The sequence below is a fragment of the Pristiophorus japonicus genome, chromosome 13 (genome assembly GCF_044704955.1).
Source record: "Pristiophorus japonicus isolate sPriJap1 chromosome 13, sPriJap1.hap1, whole genome shotgun sequence".
In the NCBI taxonomy this organism is placed as follows: Eukaryota; Metazoa; Chordata; class Chondrichthyes; family Pristiophoridae; genus Pristiophorus; species Pristiophorus japonicus.
In genome coordinates, this window is record NC_091989.1 from 47,143,185 (window position 1) to 47,161,742 (window position 18,558).

General features: G+C 42.2%; 1 protein-coding gene across 9 annotated transcripts in view; it reads right to left on the reverse strand.

Moving 5' to 3' along the window:
- Positions 1-18,558, reverse strand: part of gramd4a (GRAM domain containing 4a) — a 229,354-nt gene that overhangs the window by 49,661 nt on the left and 161,135 nt on the right. For all 9 annotated transcript variants that reach the window (XR_011596292.1, XM_070897409.1, XM_070897407.1 and 6 more), the window contains 4 exons: positions 18,351-18,483; positions 12,263-12,288; positions 11,114-11,205; positions 5,072-5,163 (listed from right to left, as the gene is read on the reverse strand). Coding sequence is in view for 8 of the 9 variants with exons in the window: in XM_070897409.1 (XP_070753510.1) it covers positions 5,072-5,163; positions 11,114-11,205; positions 12,263-12,288; positions 18,351-18,483 (343 nt within the window). In the remaining variant the exon portion in view is untranslated. The remainder of the gene's footprint in view (positions 1-5,071; positions 5,164-11,113; positions 11,206-12,262; positions 12,289-18,350; positions 18,484-18,558) is intronic.

An 18,558-nucleotide genomic window follows, 5' to 3' on the forward strand; every position in this document is an offset into this window, starting at 1 on the left:
GTGCACATTGGTACCAACGACATAGGCAAAAAAAGGGATGAGGTCCTACGAAACGAATTTAAGGAGATAGGAGCTAAATTAAAAAGTAGGACCTCAAAAGTAGTAATCTCGGGATTGCTACCAGTGCCACGTGATAGTCAGAGTAGGAATCGCAGGATAGCGCAGATGAATACGTGGCTTGAGCAGTGGTGCAGCAGGGAGGGATTCAAATTCCTGGGGCATTGGGACCGGTTCTGGGGGAGGTGGGACCAGTACAAACCGGACGGTCTGCACCTGGGCAGGACTGGAACCAATGTCCTAGGGGGAGTGTTTGCTAGTGCTGTTGGGGAGGATGTAAACTAATATGGCAGGGGGATGGGAACCAATGCAGGGAGACAGAGGGAAACAAAAAGGAGCCAAAAGCAAAAGACAGAAAGGAGATGAGGAAAAGTGTAGGGCAGAGAAACCCAAGGCAAAGAACAAAAAGGGCCACTGTACAGCAAAATTCTAAAAGGACAAAGGGTGTTAATAAAACAAGCCTGAAGGCTTTGTGTCTTAATGCAAGGAGTATCCGCAATAAGGTGGATGAATTAATTGTGCAAATAGATGTTAACAAATATGATGTGATTGGGATTACGGAGACGTGGCTCCAGGATGATCAGGGCTGGGAACTCAACATTCAGGGGTATTCAACATTCAGGAAGGATAGAATAAAAGGAAAAGGAGGTGGGGTAGCATTGCTGGTTAAAGAGGAGATTAATGCAATAGTTAGGAAAGACATTAGCTTGGATGATGTGGAATCTATATGGGTAGAGCTGCAGAACACCAAAGGGCAAAAAACGTTAGTAGGAGTTGTGTACAGACCTCCAAACAGTAATAGGGATGTTGGGGAGGGCATCAAACAGGAAATTAGGGGTGCATGCAATAAAGGTGTAGCAGTTATAATGGGTGACTTTAATATGCACATAGATTGGGCTAGCCAAACTGGAAGCAATACGGTGGAGGAGGATTTCCTGGAGTGCATAAGGGATGGTTTTCTAGACCAATATGTTGAGGAACCAACTAGGGGGGAGGCCATCTTAGACTGGGTGTTGTGTAATGAGAGAGGATTAATTAGCAATCTCATTGTGCGAGGCCCCTTGGGGAAGAGTGACCATAATATGGTGGAATTCTGCATTAGGATGGAGAATGAAACAGTAATTTCAGAGACCATGGTCCAGAACTTAAAGAAGGGTAACTTTGAAGGTATGAGGCGTGAATTGGCTAGGATAGATTGGCGAATGATACTTAGGGGGTTGACTGTGGATGGGCAATGGCAGACATTTAGAGACCGCATGGATGAAGTACAACAATTGTACATTCCTGTCTGGCGTAAAAATAAAAAGGGGAAGGTGGCTCAACCGTGGCTATCTAGGGAAATCAGGGATAGTATTAAAGCCAAGGAAGTGGCATACAAATTGGCCAGAAATAGCAGCGAACCTGGGGACTGGGAGAAATTTAGAACTCAGCAGAGGAGGACAAAGGGTTTGATTAGGACAGGGAAAATGGAGTACGAGAAGAAGCTTGCAGGGAACATTAAGGCGGATTGCAAAAGTTTCTATAGGTATGTAAAGAGAAAAAGGTTGGTGAAGACAAACGTAGGTCCCCTGCAGTCAGAATCAGGGGAAGTCATAACGGGGAACAAAGAAATGGCGGATCAATTGAACAAGTACTTTGGTTCGGTATTCACTAAGGAGGATACAAACAACCTTCCGGATATAAAAGGGGTCAGAGGGTCTAGTAAGGAAGAGGAACTGAGGGAAATCTTTATTAGTCGGGAAATTGTGTTGGGGAAATTGATGGGATTGAAGGCAGATAAATCCCCAGGGCCTGATGGCCTGCATCCTAGAGTACTTAAGGAGGTGGCCTTGGAAATAGCGGATGCATTGACAGTCATTTTCCAACATTCCATTGACTCTGGATCAGTTCCTATGGAGTGGAGGGTAGCCAATGTAACCCCACTTTTTAAAAAAGGAGGGAGAGAGAAAACAGGGAATTATAGACCGGTCAGCCTGACCTCAGTAGTGGGTAAAATGATGGAATCAATTATTAAGGATGTCATAGCAGTGCATCTGGAAAATGGTGACATGATAGGTCCAAGTCAGCATGGATTTGTGAAAGGGAAATCATGCTTGACAAATCTTCTGGAATTTTTTGAGGATGTTTCCAGTAAAGTGGACAAAGGAGAACCAGTTGATGTGGTATATTTGGACTTTCAGAAGGCTTTCGACAAGGTCCCACACAAGAGATTAATGTGCAAAGTTAAAGCACATGGGATTGGGGGTAGTGTGCTGACGTGGATTGAGAACTGGTTGTCAGACAGGAAGCAAAGAGTAGGAGTAAACGGGTACTTTTCAGAATGGCAGGCAGTGACTAGTGGAGTGCCGCAAGGTTCTGTGCTGGGGCCCCAGCTGTTTACATTGTACATTAATGATTTAGACGAGGGGATTAAATGCAGTATCTCCAAATTTGCGGATGATACTAAGTTGGGTGGCAGTGTGAGCTGCGAGGAGGATGCTATTAGGCTGCAGAGTGACTTGGATAGGTTAGGTGAGTGGGCAAATGCATGGCAGATGAAGTATAATGTGGATAAATGTGAGGTTATCCACTTTGGTGGTAAAAACAGAGAGACAGACTATTATCTGAATGGTGACAGATTAGGAAAAGGGAAGGTGCAACGAGACCTGGGTGTCATGGTACATCAGTCATTGAAGGTTGGCATGCAGGTACAGCAGGCGGTTAAGAAAGCAAATGGCATGTTGGCCTTCATAGCGAGGGGATTTGAATACAGGGGCAGGGAGGTGTTGCTACAGTTGTACAGGGCCTTGGTGAGGCCACACCTGGAGTATTGTGTACAGTTTTGGTCTCCTAACTTGAGGAAGGACATTCTTGCTATTGAGGGAGTGCAGCGAAGGTTCACCAGACTGATTCCCGGGATGGCGGGACTGACCTATCAAGAAAGATTGGATCAATTGGGCTTGTATTCACTGGAGTTCAGAAGAATGAGAGGGGACCTCATAGAAACGTTTAAAATTCTGACGGGTTTAGACAGGTTAGATGCAGAAAGAATGTTCCCAATGTTGGGGAAGTCCAGAACCAGGGGTCACAGTCTGAGGATAAGGGGTAAGCCATTTAGGACCGAGATGAGGAGAAACTTCTTCACCCAGAGAGTGGTGAACCTGTGGAATTCTCTACCACAGAAAGTAGTTGAGGCCAATTCACTAAATATATTCAAAAGGGAGTTAGATGAAGTCCTTACTACTCGGGGGATCAAGGGTTATGGCGAGAAAGCAGGAAGGGGGTACTGAAGTTTCATGTTCAGCCATGAACTCATTGAATGGCGGTGCAGGCTAGAAGGGCTGAATGGCCTGCTCCTGCACCTATTTTCTATGTTTCTATGTTTCTATGTTTCTATTACACTCCTGACTTGTGCCTTGTAGATGGTGGAAAGGCTTTGGGGAATTAGGAGGTGAGACACTCGCCACAGAATACTCAGCCTCTGACCTGCTCTTGTATTTATGTGGCTGATCCAGTTAAGTTACTCCTAGCATGGTTTGTCTCCTGTCATACACTCTTATTTTTGTCCCAATCAAGCTTCAAAAAGAAACTTACTGTGTAGGGAAAACAAATGCAATCTTTGGCAAAGATTAATAAAGTGATTCACAAGTTGTACTAGTTTTTTCTGTATATGTGTTATTATGGGCATTTTTTTTAAATACAAAAACATTTTACGTGTATGTGTTAGTGCTGTGGATTGCCCGAAATACAGTTGCCTGCAATGTTCCCTCTAAATTGTTTTTGTTGTGCGTGACCTGTTTATTTCAAAACATGATCCTTTTAAATTTCAAATGGAAAAGCTTGTGAGCGGCCTGCACAGTACCTTGCAGACATAGCTTAGAGGAAATGTTGGTTTCCTCTCTTTTATAAGTTATTTAATTCTTGTGTTTGCAAAGGTATCAAACTATAGAAGGTGTCACACTATGGGGCTCAGATGGGAAGGGAGTACTTGCTCGTTTGTGTATGGTAGCTTTGAAAAAATTGGTCAGTTTGATTGGTCAGCTTTATGTTATGTTGGTCAACTTTTCTTATCTGTCTAGTGAATAATACCATGAAGAGTTACTGTTTTATTTCTTGGTTATTCACCACCTCCCCAAACAAGTCACTTGCCTTTTCACAACCTTTAAATCAGTCACCAGATGTCTCACAGAACATCAAACATTCTCATGCTGCTCAAGTAATAGAAAGTATACTTGCTATAAAATCAGACAGATGAGCCAAGTTTTCCCATAGCAAGATATTTTAGCTTTCCTTGTGTACTCAACCCAGTGTCCCAGCTAAGAACTAATAAAAGCAATCACACCTGTGACAGGCAGTTTCAAGCCCAAGTCAATGGTGAGATTTCAAACTGAAAACAGCCGTAAAAAGACTGGCATTTATTTAGTGCCTTTCACAACCTCAGGACGACCCAAAATGCTTTACAGCCAATGAAGTACTTTTGATGTGTATTGTTGTAATGTAGGAAACGCAGCAGTCAATCTGTGCACAGCAAGGCCCCACAAACAGCAATGTGATAATGACCAGATAATCTGTTTTTAGGTGTTTAGTTGAGGAATAGATATTGACCACACCGGGGAGAACTCCCCTCCTCTTCTTCGCGAAAGAAAGTGCCTTAACCATTACATTACCAGGATATTCCCACTATTATTCATTTTAACTAAGAAAGCCTGATATGTTCATAACTGCAACGCTCATGGGTAAGTCTATAATTTAATTGGTGATTAGCAATTCAGTAACAAGCATTAAATCATTTTTTTTAAATTACCTTGTTTAGAAACCTTCAACTTATGTAGACTTATCCTATGTTAAAGTTTGTGAATCTTCCAAAACGCCACAGAACATTTTATTCTAGCATAAACCAGTTGTTAATAATAGACCACAGCAGTGTTGGTCCCAAGCTTTAACATAAACTTTCCCCATTACAAAAAAGTATTAAAGTGCCATTAGATTTTGTTAATTTTAGACGGTGGTGGGAAAGCAATGGAAATGTTAATACCTTGCTATGAGATAATTTAGAGACAACCTCAAAATGGCTAGAAATAAGAACATTGGAATGGCCCAGCCATGCCATACAGCATTCATGTAGATCTGAAAAACAAGAGAGTGTTACAAATAGTGCAGAACAGGGAGATCCCCTCGCCCCTCCCATATTAGCAAAGCATTGAGCACTCATTAATTACGTTAATGTTTGCAACACAGCCCACAAATACCCATTTACAAAACACACACACACTAAAAATATCACATTCATTATTAACAATATCATAAATCACTGCTGGTAAATAAATTCAGATCTCAACATATATCAGTATTGAGGGTTCTTTTTATAAAGTGTCATAACTTGGCATTTTTATAAATTAAAAATTGCTCTAAGACAAGTCAGATCACTAGTAATGTCAACATCAGTCAGCAATGTACACGCCATTTACTGTAGTAGCACCATGCCTGCTTGTTCATTAACCGCTATGGGGCATGAGCCTTCAAGCTGTGGTCGCCAAACCGACACTCCGAGGCAGCTTGCCCAAGTGGGGAGAACAGGAAATTGGCTAGCTCCACGTAGGAATCAGCCGACAGTTGGAGCCTGAGAGGGGGTTGGGCTCACAAAGCTGGCAGTAGGTCCGATTTTTTTTCTGGGCCCAATAGACAAAAAGGAATTCAAGGCAATATGCCAGTGTTCAGGGCAGTGAGTGATGTAGACAGTGTTGTTCTCCTGGTGGGTGGAGGCTTCGGGTCTTCAGCCAATAGCTTATGGGGAAAATGTAGCCATTTGAGGCACTGATGGATAGCAAAGTCTAAGACAGACCTTTCTGGTCTCTAAACCCTGGTGAGTGGGTGTGAGTATGTGTTGAAATAATATACTTTCTGTGATGAGGCCTCACATGAGGAGTCTCCAATCTAGCCCCTTCCATGTCCACATCCTCCTGCTCTTCATAACATAATAAAGCCATCCCAATTGGGGAATCCATGTCCCCAATGCAAAGCAGCATTCTAAGCAGTCGAATAAAACCAGAAGTTTAAGTCCTGAATGAACCTCCAAATCTGCTAAATGCATTCGATATGCAGACAAATAATATCAACCTCCAGTAGCAGCATACAAAATGGCCTCTGCGCCATGGTATTCACCTTAGGGATGGATACCTTCTGCAGTCCTGCCACTATTTATATAAAGGCAGTAATTATTTGGGGTAGAAATCGGAGGACTAAGCCACATCCCCCAGAATCCATCAACACGAGGTGGACTGAGCTCCTGTGTCTTAAAGGGAACTGGCACTTTTTCTTTTGTGGGGGGGGTTGGGGGGTACAGTTTTCTAGTGGATTTGAGGCAGAGCCTATAACAACTCATTTTACTCCATTTACCACCCCAAAATGGTCAATAATTCAGAGTAAAATTCAACCCAGTATTTCCTAAAGTTAAAGCAAGAAATTATTAAGAGAAAATAATGTCGCTAAAAACTGACAAGTTCCCAGAACTTGATAAATTTACATCCCAGGGGTTTAAAGGAAGTAGGTGAGAAATTATAGATGCTTTAGCCATAATCATAGAAATTTACAGCACAGCCCATCATGTCCGTGCCAGCCCATTTTATGCTCTTTTATTCAGGAATTGGCCCTTTAGATTGGAAAAAAGCAAATGTAACTCCATTATTTAAGAAAAATCAGAGAGAAACTAGGAAATTAACATCGGTTGTGGAGAAGTGACTGAGCATTTAAGAGAATTTTCAGCTGATTACAGAACATAGATTGGTAAAGTTTAGGCCATGTCTAACAAATCTAACTAAATTTTTGAGGAAGTAACTAAAGTAGTAGACAGGAGAATGTCGATGGACTTCCAGAAGGCATTCGATAAAGTTCCACATGAGAGTGTGTTATTAGCTAAAATTAAAGCTCATTGAATTGAAGGCTAATTATTGGCCTGGTTAGGTGATTGCTTCAGCAGTAGAAGACAAAGAATAGGGATGATGGGTATGTACTTGAATTGGAAGGAAGCGATCAGTGTTGTCGTACAAGGATCTGTGCTGGGGCTCCAACTATTCACTATGTTAATTAATGACCGACAGCCCAAAATTGGTCGATGCATAAGGTCCGCCCATTTCTCCGCAGTATGTCATTTAAAAAAAAAATCAAAGTGCAGGAACATCGAAAAGGACAGGAGGTTTAGGGCACCCCACTTCGACGAATGGAGTTACCTGCCCTTCTCGAGCATATAACAGAGAGGTGCTCCGAGCTAACGAAGGGTGATCATGGAAAGCCCTCCCCCCTCCCCCTCACCAAAAAGGAGTACGATAGGATATGGGACGAGATCGGGGAGGCTGTGTTCTCCAAAAGTATGCACCGGGGAAAGGTGCCGTAAGAGGTGGAATGACCTAGTGAGGATGGCAAGAGTAAACAATGATTTTATTTATGCACCCGCCATGTAACTGTAGGTTCCGTGTCGCACAGATGATGTTATTTATCTTAAGGTTATGGCGATGTATTCGTGTTTTCAGGCAATAACAAGAGGATCAACACAGTGTTTGTGTGTATGCGTGCGTGCATGACCCTGTGTGTCTCTGATATTAAAGAGATTGAAGATTTTTTGCTTTGATTTACTTTACAGCTGCAACAGCAGCCGATCAGCAGCGTACGGGCGGAGGACCCACAACCCAGGAGCCTCTGACTGACATCGAGATCCGTGTCCTGTCCCTGGTTGGGGATAGCAACCGTGCCACCACCGGCATTGGAGCTCACCCACTCTCACAGGATGGTAAGTTGAATAAAATACAGTATGTGTTGGAGTGCTCTCATGTCATGTAATGTAATGTAACTGTAATAGAAACATAGAAAATAGGTGCAGGAGTAGGCCATTCGGCCCTTCTAGCCTGCACCGCCATTCAATGAGTTCATGGCTGAACATTCAACTTCAGTACCCCATTCCTGCTTTCTCGCCATACCCCTTGATCCCCCTAGTAGTAAGGACCTCATCTAACTCCTTTTTGAATATATTTAGTGAATTGGCCTCAACAACTTTCTGTGGTAGAGAATGTTGGCCTGATGTGATGTAATGCAATGTTGGGGGCATGTAACGCAATGCATATATATATATTGTCTATCTGCGATATGTAATACAGTACTGCAGCGGTGGTGGACATTTAAATAAGACTGCGATAAGTCATTGTACTATGTACTCATGTAACCCTAACCCCTCCCCTGCTGTAAAGCCTTTTTAAAAAAAAATGTTGCTTTGTACTTCCAGACTCTCATGATTCAGACCACACCGACACAGATGACAGACCCACTGCCTCCACCCAGTCCTCACCCTCCTTTGGCATCACCCAGCCCTCACCCGACTTCCCCATTTACAGAGATAAGGAAGACGAAGAGCCGCTGATCCTGCAGCCACTGGAGGTGGAGGTGGAGACGGAGGAGAACACACCAGCTCCATGTGGGACAGCTGGAACATCCTCCACCATGGAGTCTGTATTCAGGGGATTCCCCCATGGCTCCTCTGATCCTGCGGGACCAAGCCGTGCGCAGCAAGGCACCCCCAGTGTTGCAGCGCTTTTGCTGCAGCGACGGAGGGTGTTGCAGAAAAGGTTGGTTGCTGTAGGCATGTACCAGGTCATGGTGTGTCTGTCTCAGGCCAGCGTCGACATAGATCGAGAGCTGCTCAAGGCCATGACTACGATCGCTGCTAACATCGCAGCTCTATCAGAGCGGCAGTTGGCGGATATATGGCGTATGATCGCCGCGCCATCGAAGCCATGTGGCAATCGACAGGGTTGGGACATGGCGCAGAATCCCCTCCGCCCCACGTGCCATAATAATCACGTCGACAGCACCTGAGGGTGGGGAGCTGTTATCATCTTCCAGCCCTGAATCCGTGCCTTCCACATCACGAGCTTCTCCCGAGGGCCCATTTATTGCGCCTGCAATGTCTGACCCCCAACAACAGCAACAGCACTCTAGGTGCAGGGAGGTCCAGGCTCAGGGACACTAGTCCCAAGGGTGGTGTTGCACGCGATCGCGGACAGGGCAGAGGACAGTAAAAGGTCTTTTTGTTGTACTTGTTCATTGAATAATTGAAGTTTGATTTGTAAAAGTTTATTAAAGATGTAAAAGTTTTGTTAAAGTTGTTATTAAAGTTTAAAGTTGTTGCAGTTGTTTTATAGTTATAAGTTTTACAAAGTTTTAAAATTGTTGTATATTTTTGAGATTTTTACATAAACATTGGAATTGAATTTAAGCACTCTTAAACACAGTGTCAAACTTTTGGGCTAACAGTCATCAGGGTCCCAAAACGCAGCTCTATTAACTCTGCTCAATAAACCTTCTTCACATCTGGTTCCTCCATTAGACAGCTTGTTAGCAATACAGGCTGAGATAGTACATGCTCCATTCTTTTTAAATCTCCACAATAATTTTCGATGAAAAAAAAAACTAAAATGCCTTCTATCTTATTAAGTTACTCAGTAACAATTAAAAATACCTTTTCTGCTGTAAATTGCACAGTAAAATCACTGTTCACCTCAGAAATACAGAGGTGCTGTTTTAGCTGACAGCTCCCGATTTCCAAAATGGCGGATCCATGCACTCCGCCCATTCCTGCCCACTTAACATCATTTAAAACCACGTGTACCAGGATGGTATGCAGCTCCAGTGGTACGCGATGAAAATCGGATTTTTTGGGTGGTATGTGGGTGGTCCTGTACAGCGACTGCCTAAAAATGCGATTTTGGTCAAAAAACACCTACATACCACTCGGAGGTATGTCAATGCTGAATGTTCCGTGGTATGTAGGTGTTTTTTGACCAAAATCGCATTTTTAGGTGGTACGCGGGCGGTATGTCGACCAATTTTGGGCCCTTAGCATCATAGAGAACCATATATCCAAGTGACACAAAGATAGGTGGCATAGGAAGTAGTATAGAATTAAAATTACAAGACATTAATAGATTAAATAAGTGGGTGAAACTGGCAGATGAATTTCAACGCAAATAAATGCGAGGTCATCCAGTTTGGACCAAAAGAGATAGATTTGAGTATTTTTTTTTAAATGGCGAAAAGACAGGAATGGTGGAGGTGCAAAGAGATTTAGAGGTTCATGTACTCAGATCATTAAAATGCAATAGTCAGGTACAAAAAATAATCAAAAAGGCTAATTGAACAAGGCTAATAGAGGGGGCTATAATATAAAGGGGAGGGGTTTTACTACATCTGGAGAACATTGTACAGTTCTGGGAATCACACCTTAGAAAGAATATAATGGCCTTAGAGGGAATACAGCACAGATTCATCAGGATGTTACCAGGACTCCAAGGGTTAAACTAGGAGGAGATTTTACATAAACTAGGCTTTTAATCTCTTGAATATAGAAGATTAAGGGATGATTTGATTGTGTTTTTTTAGGATTTTGAATGGAATTGATATGGCAGATATAGATCAAACTTTTTCCGCTGGTATGGGGACATAACCTTAAAATCAGACCCAGGCCATTCAGGCGAGAGGTAAAGAAACACTTCTTCACACAAAGTGTGGAATTCTCTCCCACAAAAAGCAGTAGATGCTGGTTCAATTAATAATTTTAAATCTCAGATCGATAGATTTTTGTTATCCAAGAGTATGAAGGGATATGGAGCCAAAGCAGGTGGATGGAGTTACGACACAGATCAGCCATGATCTCTCACTGAATGGCAGAACAGAGTCATGGGGCTAAATGGCCTACTTCTGTTCCTATGTTCCTCAGCTGTCAGTGATTAAGTAGGATATTCAGCAAAAAAATCCTGCCAAGAGTGAAAATAAGGCAGCTTCAATATAAAAAAATCATGAACTTCCAAGTAGAACTAGATACTTGCTATAGACAGAACAGTTGTATGGAATTTCCATAGTTCCCTGATCTCCTGCCACAGTTTCAGTGGAAACCTGAGGGAAACGATGTAAACAGTCTTCTCCGGGGGTTCCATAGAAGTTATGGCAGGAGATTGGGGATCACCATGGAAATTCTACCTCAGTATAAATGTACAATATCATACTAAACAGACCCACACCAATGACTACTTACAATAAAGGCAATTACTGAAGTGTATACAGAGTGCCAATTTGATAAGGCTGACAGGTTCTTTAAGAAACTGGTAACTGGTTTGGCACCTCGTTCTGAAAGCAAATGGGAAAAAGGTGATTCTGTGGCCTTTCATTAAAAATATATTCAGATCAATAAAATTCCCCCTCCTCTTGTAGACAAGAATTACATTTATTGTAAATTACTCTGACTTTTGCTACTGAGAATCCAGAATAGTTCTGGTTTAAACCAGAAGATTAATTTTAAGAAAGTTAACTGTACATTGTCACAAAATGCATCATTGAGCACAATGACGTCTTGTAATACATTCTAGAGCCCATGGCTGGCTTGGAATTGTACCGCAAGGTGCTGAGCAACCTGGACAGGAAGCCGCAGCAATACCTGTGTTCTGTTTTTTGCCAGTTTGAGATCAAGTCTTCATTACAATGGAACACTTCTGGAATTACATTTTACAGCTGTTCCGTTCAAAAAGTACAATATGGAAAGAATTTACATTTTATGTCGCCTCATCACATCATAAAATCTGAAAGTGCTTCTCAATCAAGGGGTTGGCAAACTAGAATAATGCTCTCTCTTCTTGCCCCACCCTGTTTAATTCCGACCTCTGCAGAAAATGTTGATAGGCTGTTCTAAACAAAGACCAAATGTAGTGGAATATTTTACTACGGGCACATTTGAAGCAATATTTTCAATTACGTTCAAGAACTTTGAAAACAACTGCAGACATTCATATTCTCTTTTTTGGGAGAGGGGAGAAGGATAACTGAACCATAGTTCAAATGTGAGTTCAATTGATACATGCAGCTCTATATTGTTCTTTGTAAAAAAATTTTTGCCAGTTTGAGATCAAGTCTTCATTACAATAGAACACTTCTGGAATTACATTTTACAGCTCTTTTACCATTTTTATTAAACAACGTTAATTTGAGGTCAGAAAAATCTATTTTAATAAAAGCCATTTAACAATATGAAGAATTGCAATGCTCTACAAGAAAAAATACATTGCAAGGTGAAAAATACAAGTTTCTAATCATGATTCCAGTAATTCCACCCTCTTTTCACACATGATAAAAACAGAGACCCTTTCCCTCCTACCCACATCACAAATGTGCATATAGCCAGTTTACTTACTTAATCTTCTCATATTTTCAGTTAACCTAAAGAAACACAAATTGATGAAATACCAATTAACATCATACTTATTGCACTGACATATTTTAAAGATACAAAACTAACTGTAAACAGATCTTCAGATACTAACCCAGAAGTTAAAGCTTTGATATCAATCATCTTCACCTCCTGTGAAGCAACTGCTCCAAACACTTCAAGTTTTGCATTGGTAGCTGCACTATTGACGTGTATTTAAATGCTCTAGGACATAGGGAAGGATACTCATTGAAAAGAATGGGCTAACATCACCACTTGCTTTTTCAAAGCCGGCAATCACCCCTCTCTACAGTTTAATTCCCTTCCACAAGAACTTCAGATAATAACAAACATTAATTATTAAAATAGCTCATCATTGTTTCATTTATGCTCCAGCTGTTTCACAAAATGTATTCTGCGAGTATCTCATGCGTGGAGATACCACCTGTGGCTCACTGCAGCTCCTCTTACAGATAGAAAGTTACACTGCTTTGCAAGCAGCAGCAACAAGAAAAACATGCTGCAACAACTCAGATTATTTGCAAACAGCTCAGTTTACAAATTTGTTTTCTTAGTGCAGTCATCATGTCTTTTAGGGAGAAGTTGAATTTTCCAAGAAAGTATTGGAAAACATTTATTCCATCAGGATATCATACGTCCTTAGTTTCTAATGTTCTAAAGCAATGAGCAGACAAGAGGTAATTTGGATCAATGGGGGGCTAAATTGGATAGCTCCCGGAAATGGGCGCGGGGATTACAATGCTCAAATAGCCACGCCTGTTGATTGAAATGCAGGCAGCATGCGAACTTCATGCTGTCTGCTCATTATAATGATTTGTGTGTGAAGCCAGCGCTAACCGCGTTGCACTGCTAAAAGCTAGCCTGCACCGCTTAAAGGGGAGGTGCATTGTGGCTGGAGCAGTTGCTGGGAGTTGTGCAGGATGTGAATCTGTCCTGGGAAACAGTGAGGAATGGCACAACATGGGAGGGAGTGGGATCCAAAGCTTTTGGACGCTGAACTGGAGGTATTGGTGGAGGAGGTGGAGGTGGAGGAGGAGGAGGAGATGCCCCGTATCGCAGGGGTTGGGTAGGGGGTGGGGGGGAGAGAAAGAGAACAGGAGGCCCTTCAGTCACATGGTTAAAAGGCAATGAGAACAGATAGCCATGGAGGTTAATGCCAGGACTCAAATCCCGAGGACCTGGATGCAGTGCCACAAGAAGTTCAATGACCTCACTTGAGTGGTCAAGGTCGGTGAATGCATCTTCAAATGCCATATCTTACCAACTGCACCACTAGCCTCTGCCACTGCTCAATTCACCACACCCCCATCACTCATCAACCAACAATCTCTATCAGGACTCAGACCTAACATTCATACGCTTCACCTCACCCTCAGACATTTAGCACTGCTACAAGCCTCACACCCACACCTCACAGCTTGCACACACCATCAGCTATTCAACCATGAAACCCACATCAACGAAAAAGATTGTACGGCACTCACTGACACAGTTCCCTCTCTCTTGCAGGACAAGGTGGTGCACAACCGGAGGCAGCTGCAGCTAACCGGAAGGGAGACAGCCGCGCCTGCATGTCCTAACTCCCAAGGAGGACATGGTGCTGGACATTACTGGAACGGCCATTACTGAGGTTGTGGCCAAAGGCAGGGCTGAAACCATCAAAGGTAATGGTATCCTCATACCTAATGCTCCATCTCACATCCCACTACCCCTCATTGTATAATCTCTTCTGTTCTACAAACTGCAGATGGTGTAAGGATGCACCTCTTACTCTTGTTTGGTGCATTGGAAAGCCTGCCAGAAAGCATCCAATGTCAAGAACATGGAGGAGTCCAGTACCAACTTGGCACAGGGCTTTGTGCAGAGCTTGGAGCCCATCCTTTCCAACACAGAAGTGGTGGCCAACTCCGTGCGCACACTTGTGGACCCAATCATGATGCAGCAACTGATGGCCGATGTCCCCAAATCCACTGCAGCACAAACAGCAGCCACCCAACATCTGAGTGCTGCAGTGGAAGCTTAGACTGCTGCCATGCAAGCTCAGACTGCTGTCATCGTGGCTGTAGATTACAGTGTTCCAAGGGGCTTGCGGGATGCCACAGCAGTCCAGCAATCTGTTCTCCAACAGATTACGAGGTTTACTGAGGCACAACATTCCCTTTAAGGGCCATGGATATAAGATAGGCACTAATAAATTCAACAGGGAATTCAGGAGAAACTTGTTTACCCAGGGAATGGTTAGAATGTGGAACTCGCCAACACAAGGAGTAGTTGAGATGAATAGCATAGATGCATTTAAGGGAAAGCTAGGTAAACGCATGATGGAGAAAGGAACAGAAGGTTGTGCTGATATCTGCTGGTCTAAGATGTGACCACTTACTAGTATTTGATATTGGGCCTGAAATTCCAGCCTCCCCAGGTCCATATGGACCAAGGCATCGCAAAAGTCGGTTTTCGGCGCACAATGTGCATGCGCTGAAAACCAGCTTTTCCGATCTGTCAAGTTCTGGCTTGACAGATCCAATACATCTCGGCAGCAAGGACATTTGCATGGGCAAGATTGCGCTATTTGCCCATCTTTTGCCCAGCGAATGTCCTTAAAATTCTTGGTGCTGGTAAAAGCAGGTGCATAGCCTACTTTTACCAGCGTAAGAGTTTTAAAACATCTAAAAAACACATATAAATATAAAATTTAAAACCAGATTTTTCTGTTAAAAACGCTGTCCACTAAGTTACATTTATTTTAAACCATAATTACAAAACTTTTTTTTTTAAATCAGGAAAATATGTATTTTTTTGTAACACATTTATTAACTTTAATTTAAATAATTGGGGTATTTAAAAATTTTTTTATTTGTGTTTAGATGTTTGGAAGGGGGGGGGGCTCTCATTCATAATAATGAGAACTCCTACTTACGGAGTTCCCAATATGTATGAGAAAATACTTTACCTTGATTGGGTGTCCAGGCCCATGTGACTCCAGCTCCAGCTCTCCGTCCATTCAGACGTGCATGCGCTCCGATGCGCATGCCTCTTAGGCCTAAAACCGCAATCGCTGGTGGGCGCCTGAGCTAAAAGGTAGGTGCGCATCTTTTCTCTTTTCAGGCGACTGCCCGCGGGAAACCCAGAAACGGGATTTCAGGGTCATTATTTCTGTATGCAAATAAAAAACATTTTCTGCAATGATAGCATGGTTTTCCTTTTGGTATTTAAAATTGATATTTTGGAAGTTATATACAGGGTCTGCAGGAGCCTGTCACTATCTGCTGGGGATCCCCCAAAACAGAAAAGTTTGAAAAGTGCTGGCCTACAACAACACTAATGGAAAAAAATAGCATTTACATAAGAACATAAGAAATAGGAGCAGGATTAGGCCAAACGGCCCCTCGAACCTGCTCTACCATTTAATACGGTCAAGGCTGATCCGATCATGGACTCGGGTCCACTTCCTTGCCCGCTCCCTATAACCCCTTATTCCCTTATCGGTTAAGAAACGGTCTTTCTCTTTCTTAAATTTATTCAATGACCCAGCTTCCACAGCTCTCTGAGGCAGCGAATTCCACAGATTTACAACCCTCAGAGAAGAAATTCCTCCTCATCTCAGTTTTAAATGGGAAACCCCTTATTCTAAGATTATGCTCCCTAGTTCTAATCTCCCCCATCAGTGGAAACATCCTCTCTGCATCCATCTCGTCAAGCCCCCTCATAATCTTATACGTTTCACTAAGATCACCTCTAATTCTTCTGAATTCCAATGAGTAGAGGCCCAACCTACTCGACCTTTACTCATAAGTCAACCCCCTCAGCCCCGAAATCAACCTAGTGAACCTTCTCTGAACTGTCTCCAAAAGCAAATATTTCCTGTCATAAATATGGAAACCAAAACTGCACACAGTATTCTAGGTGTGGCCTCACCAATACCCTGTATAATTGTAGCAAGACTTCACTGCTTTTACACTCCATCCCCTTTGTAATAAAGGCCAAGATTCCATTGGCCTTCCTGATCTCTTGCTGTACCTGCATACTAATCTTTTGTATTTCATGCACAAGTACCCCAGCACTTTGTAATTTTTCTCCATTTAAATAATAACTTGCTCTTCGATTTTTTTCTGCCAAAGTGCATAACCTCACACTTTCTAACATTATTTTCAAATTTTTGCCCACTCACCTAGTCTGTATGTCCTTTTGCAGGTTTTTTGTGTCCTCCTCACACACTGCTTTTCCTCCCATATTTGTTTCGTCAGCAAACTTGATTACGTTACACTCAGTCCCTTCATCCAAGTCGTAAATATAGATTGTAAATAGTTGGGGTCCCAGCACTGATCCCTGCGGCACCCCACTAGTTACAGATTACCAACCCGAGAATGAACCAATTATCCCGACTCCCTGTTTTCTGTTAAGTTAGCCAATCCTCTATCCATGCTAATATATTACCCCCAACCCCATGAACTTTTATCTTGTGCAGTAACCTTTTATGTGGCACCTTGTCAAATGCCTTCTGGAAGTCCAAATATATCACATCCACTGGTTACCTTTTATCTACCCTGTTCGTTACATCCTCAAAGAATTCCAGAAAATTTGTCAAACATGAATCATAAATCCATGCCTGACTGAATTTTGCTTTTCCAAATGTCCTGCTACTGCTTCTTTAATAATGGACTCCAACATTTTCCCAACCACAGATTTTAGGCTAACTGGTCTATAGTTTCCTGCTTTTTGTCTGCCTCTTTTTAAATAGGGGCGTTACATTTGCAGTTTTCCAATCTGCTGGGACCTCCCCCAGAATTCAGGGAATTTTGGTAAATTACAACCAATACATCCACTATCCCTGCCGTTACTTCTCTTAAGACCCTAGGATGCAAGCCATCAGATCCAGGGGATTTATCCGCCTTAAGTTCCATTATCTTACGGAGTGATCGTCATTGTGTTAAGTTCCTCCCCTCCCCCTTTAGCCCCTTGACTATCCACTGTTGGGATATTTTTAGTGTCTCTACCATAAAGACTGATATAAAATATTTGTTCAGAGTTTCTGCCATCTCCATGTTCCCCATCACTAATTCCCCGGTCTCGTCCTCTAAGGGACCATCATTTACTTTAGCCACTCTTTTCCTTTTTATATACCTGTAGAAACTCTTGCTATCTGTTTTTATATTTCGTGCTAGCTTACTTTCATAGTCTATCTTCCTTTTTTTATTCACTTTTTCAATCATGATTTGCTTGCTTTTCAAAGCTTCCCAATCTTCTGTCCTCCCAGTAGTTTTGGCCACTTTGTGTGTCCTTGTTTTTAATTGGATACCATCCTTTATTTCTTTAGTTAGCTACGGATGGCTATCTTTTCTTTTACACCCTTTCCTCCTCACTGGAATATATTTTCCTTGAGAGTTATGAAATATCTCCTTAAATGTACACCATTGTTCATCACTGTCCTACACTTTAATCTATTTTTCCAGTCCATTTTAGCCAACTCTGCCCTCATACCGTTGTAGTTTCCTTTATTTAAGCTTAGTACACTGGTTTGAGATCCAACTTTCTCACCCTCCATCTGAATTTGAAATTCAACCATGCTATGATTACTCATTCCAAGGGGATCCTTTACTAAAAGATTGTTTATTAATCCTGTCTCATTACACAGGAGCAGATCTAAGATAGCCTGCCCCCTGGTTGGTTCTGTTACATACTGCTCAAAGAACCCATCCCTTATGCACTCTATGAACTCTTCCTCAAGGCTACCCTGACCAATTTGATTTGTCCAAACAACATGGAGGTTAAAATCACCCATGATTGTTGCTGTTCCCCTTTTACAAGCCCCGACTATTTCTTGGTATCTCATTACATTTTTAGCTGTCATTCGGACCAGGAAAAATTGGTTCTGCCAAAATATTCAGCAGATTTCCATACCATTGTAAAATGAAAACAGTGACCAAGGAATCTATAAAAGCTAGAGTGTCACTAAATTATATTAACTGAAGAGGACCATACCTTTTTGCTAGACTTATACTTGGTACTATTTATTTTTGACTATATACTGATCTGCCAAAGTTAGTTCTCCTACCGTTTAGCACTAAGTGGTTCTTCAGTTTCCACAAGGTTCTCTTCTTGTTGGAATTGGAAATTCTCAATGTACTCTGAAAACTTCTCAAAGAACCATTTTTGAATCTTGGAGTAGAATGTCCGACCACGTTTTTCTAGAAAATGTAAAAATTCAAGTTATCAGAAAGTACAAAACTGGTATTATGCCCTTTAAGAGCAATACAAATCCT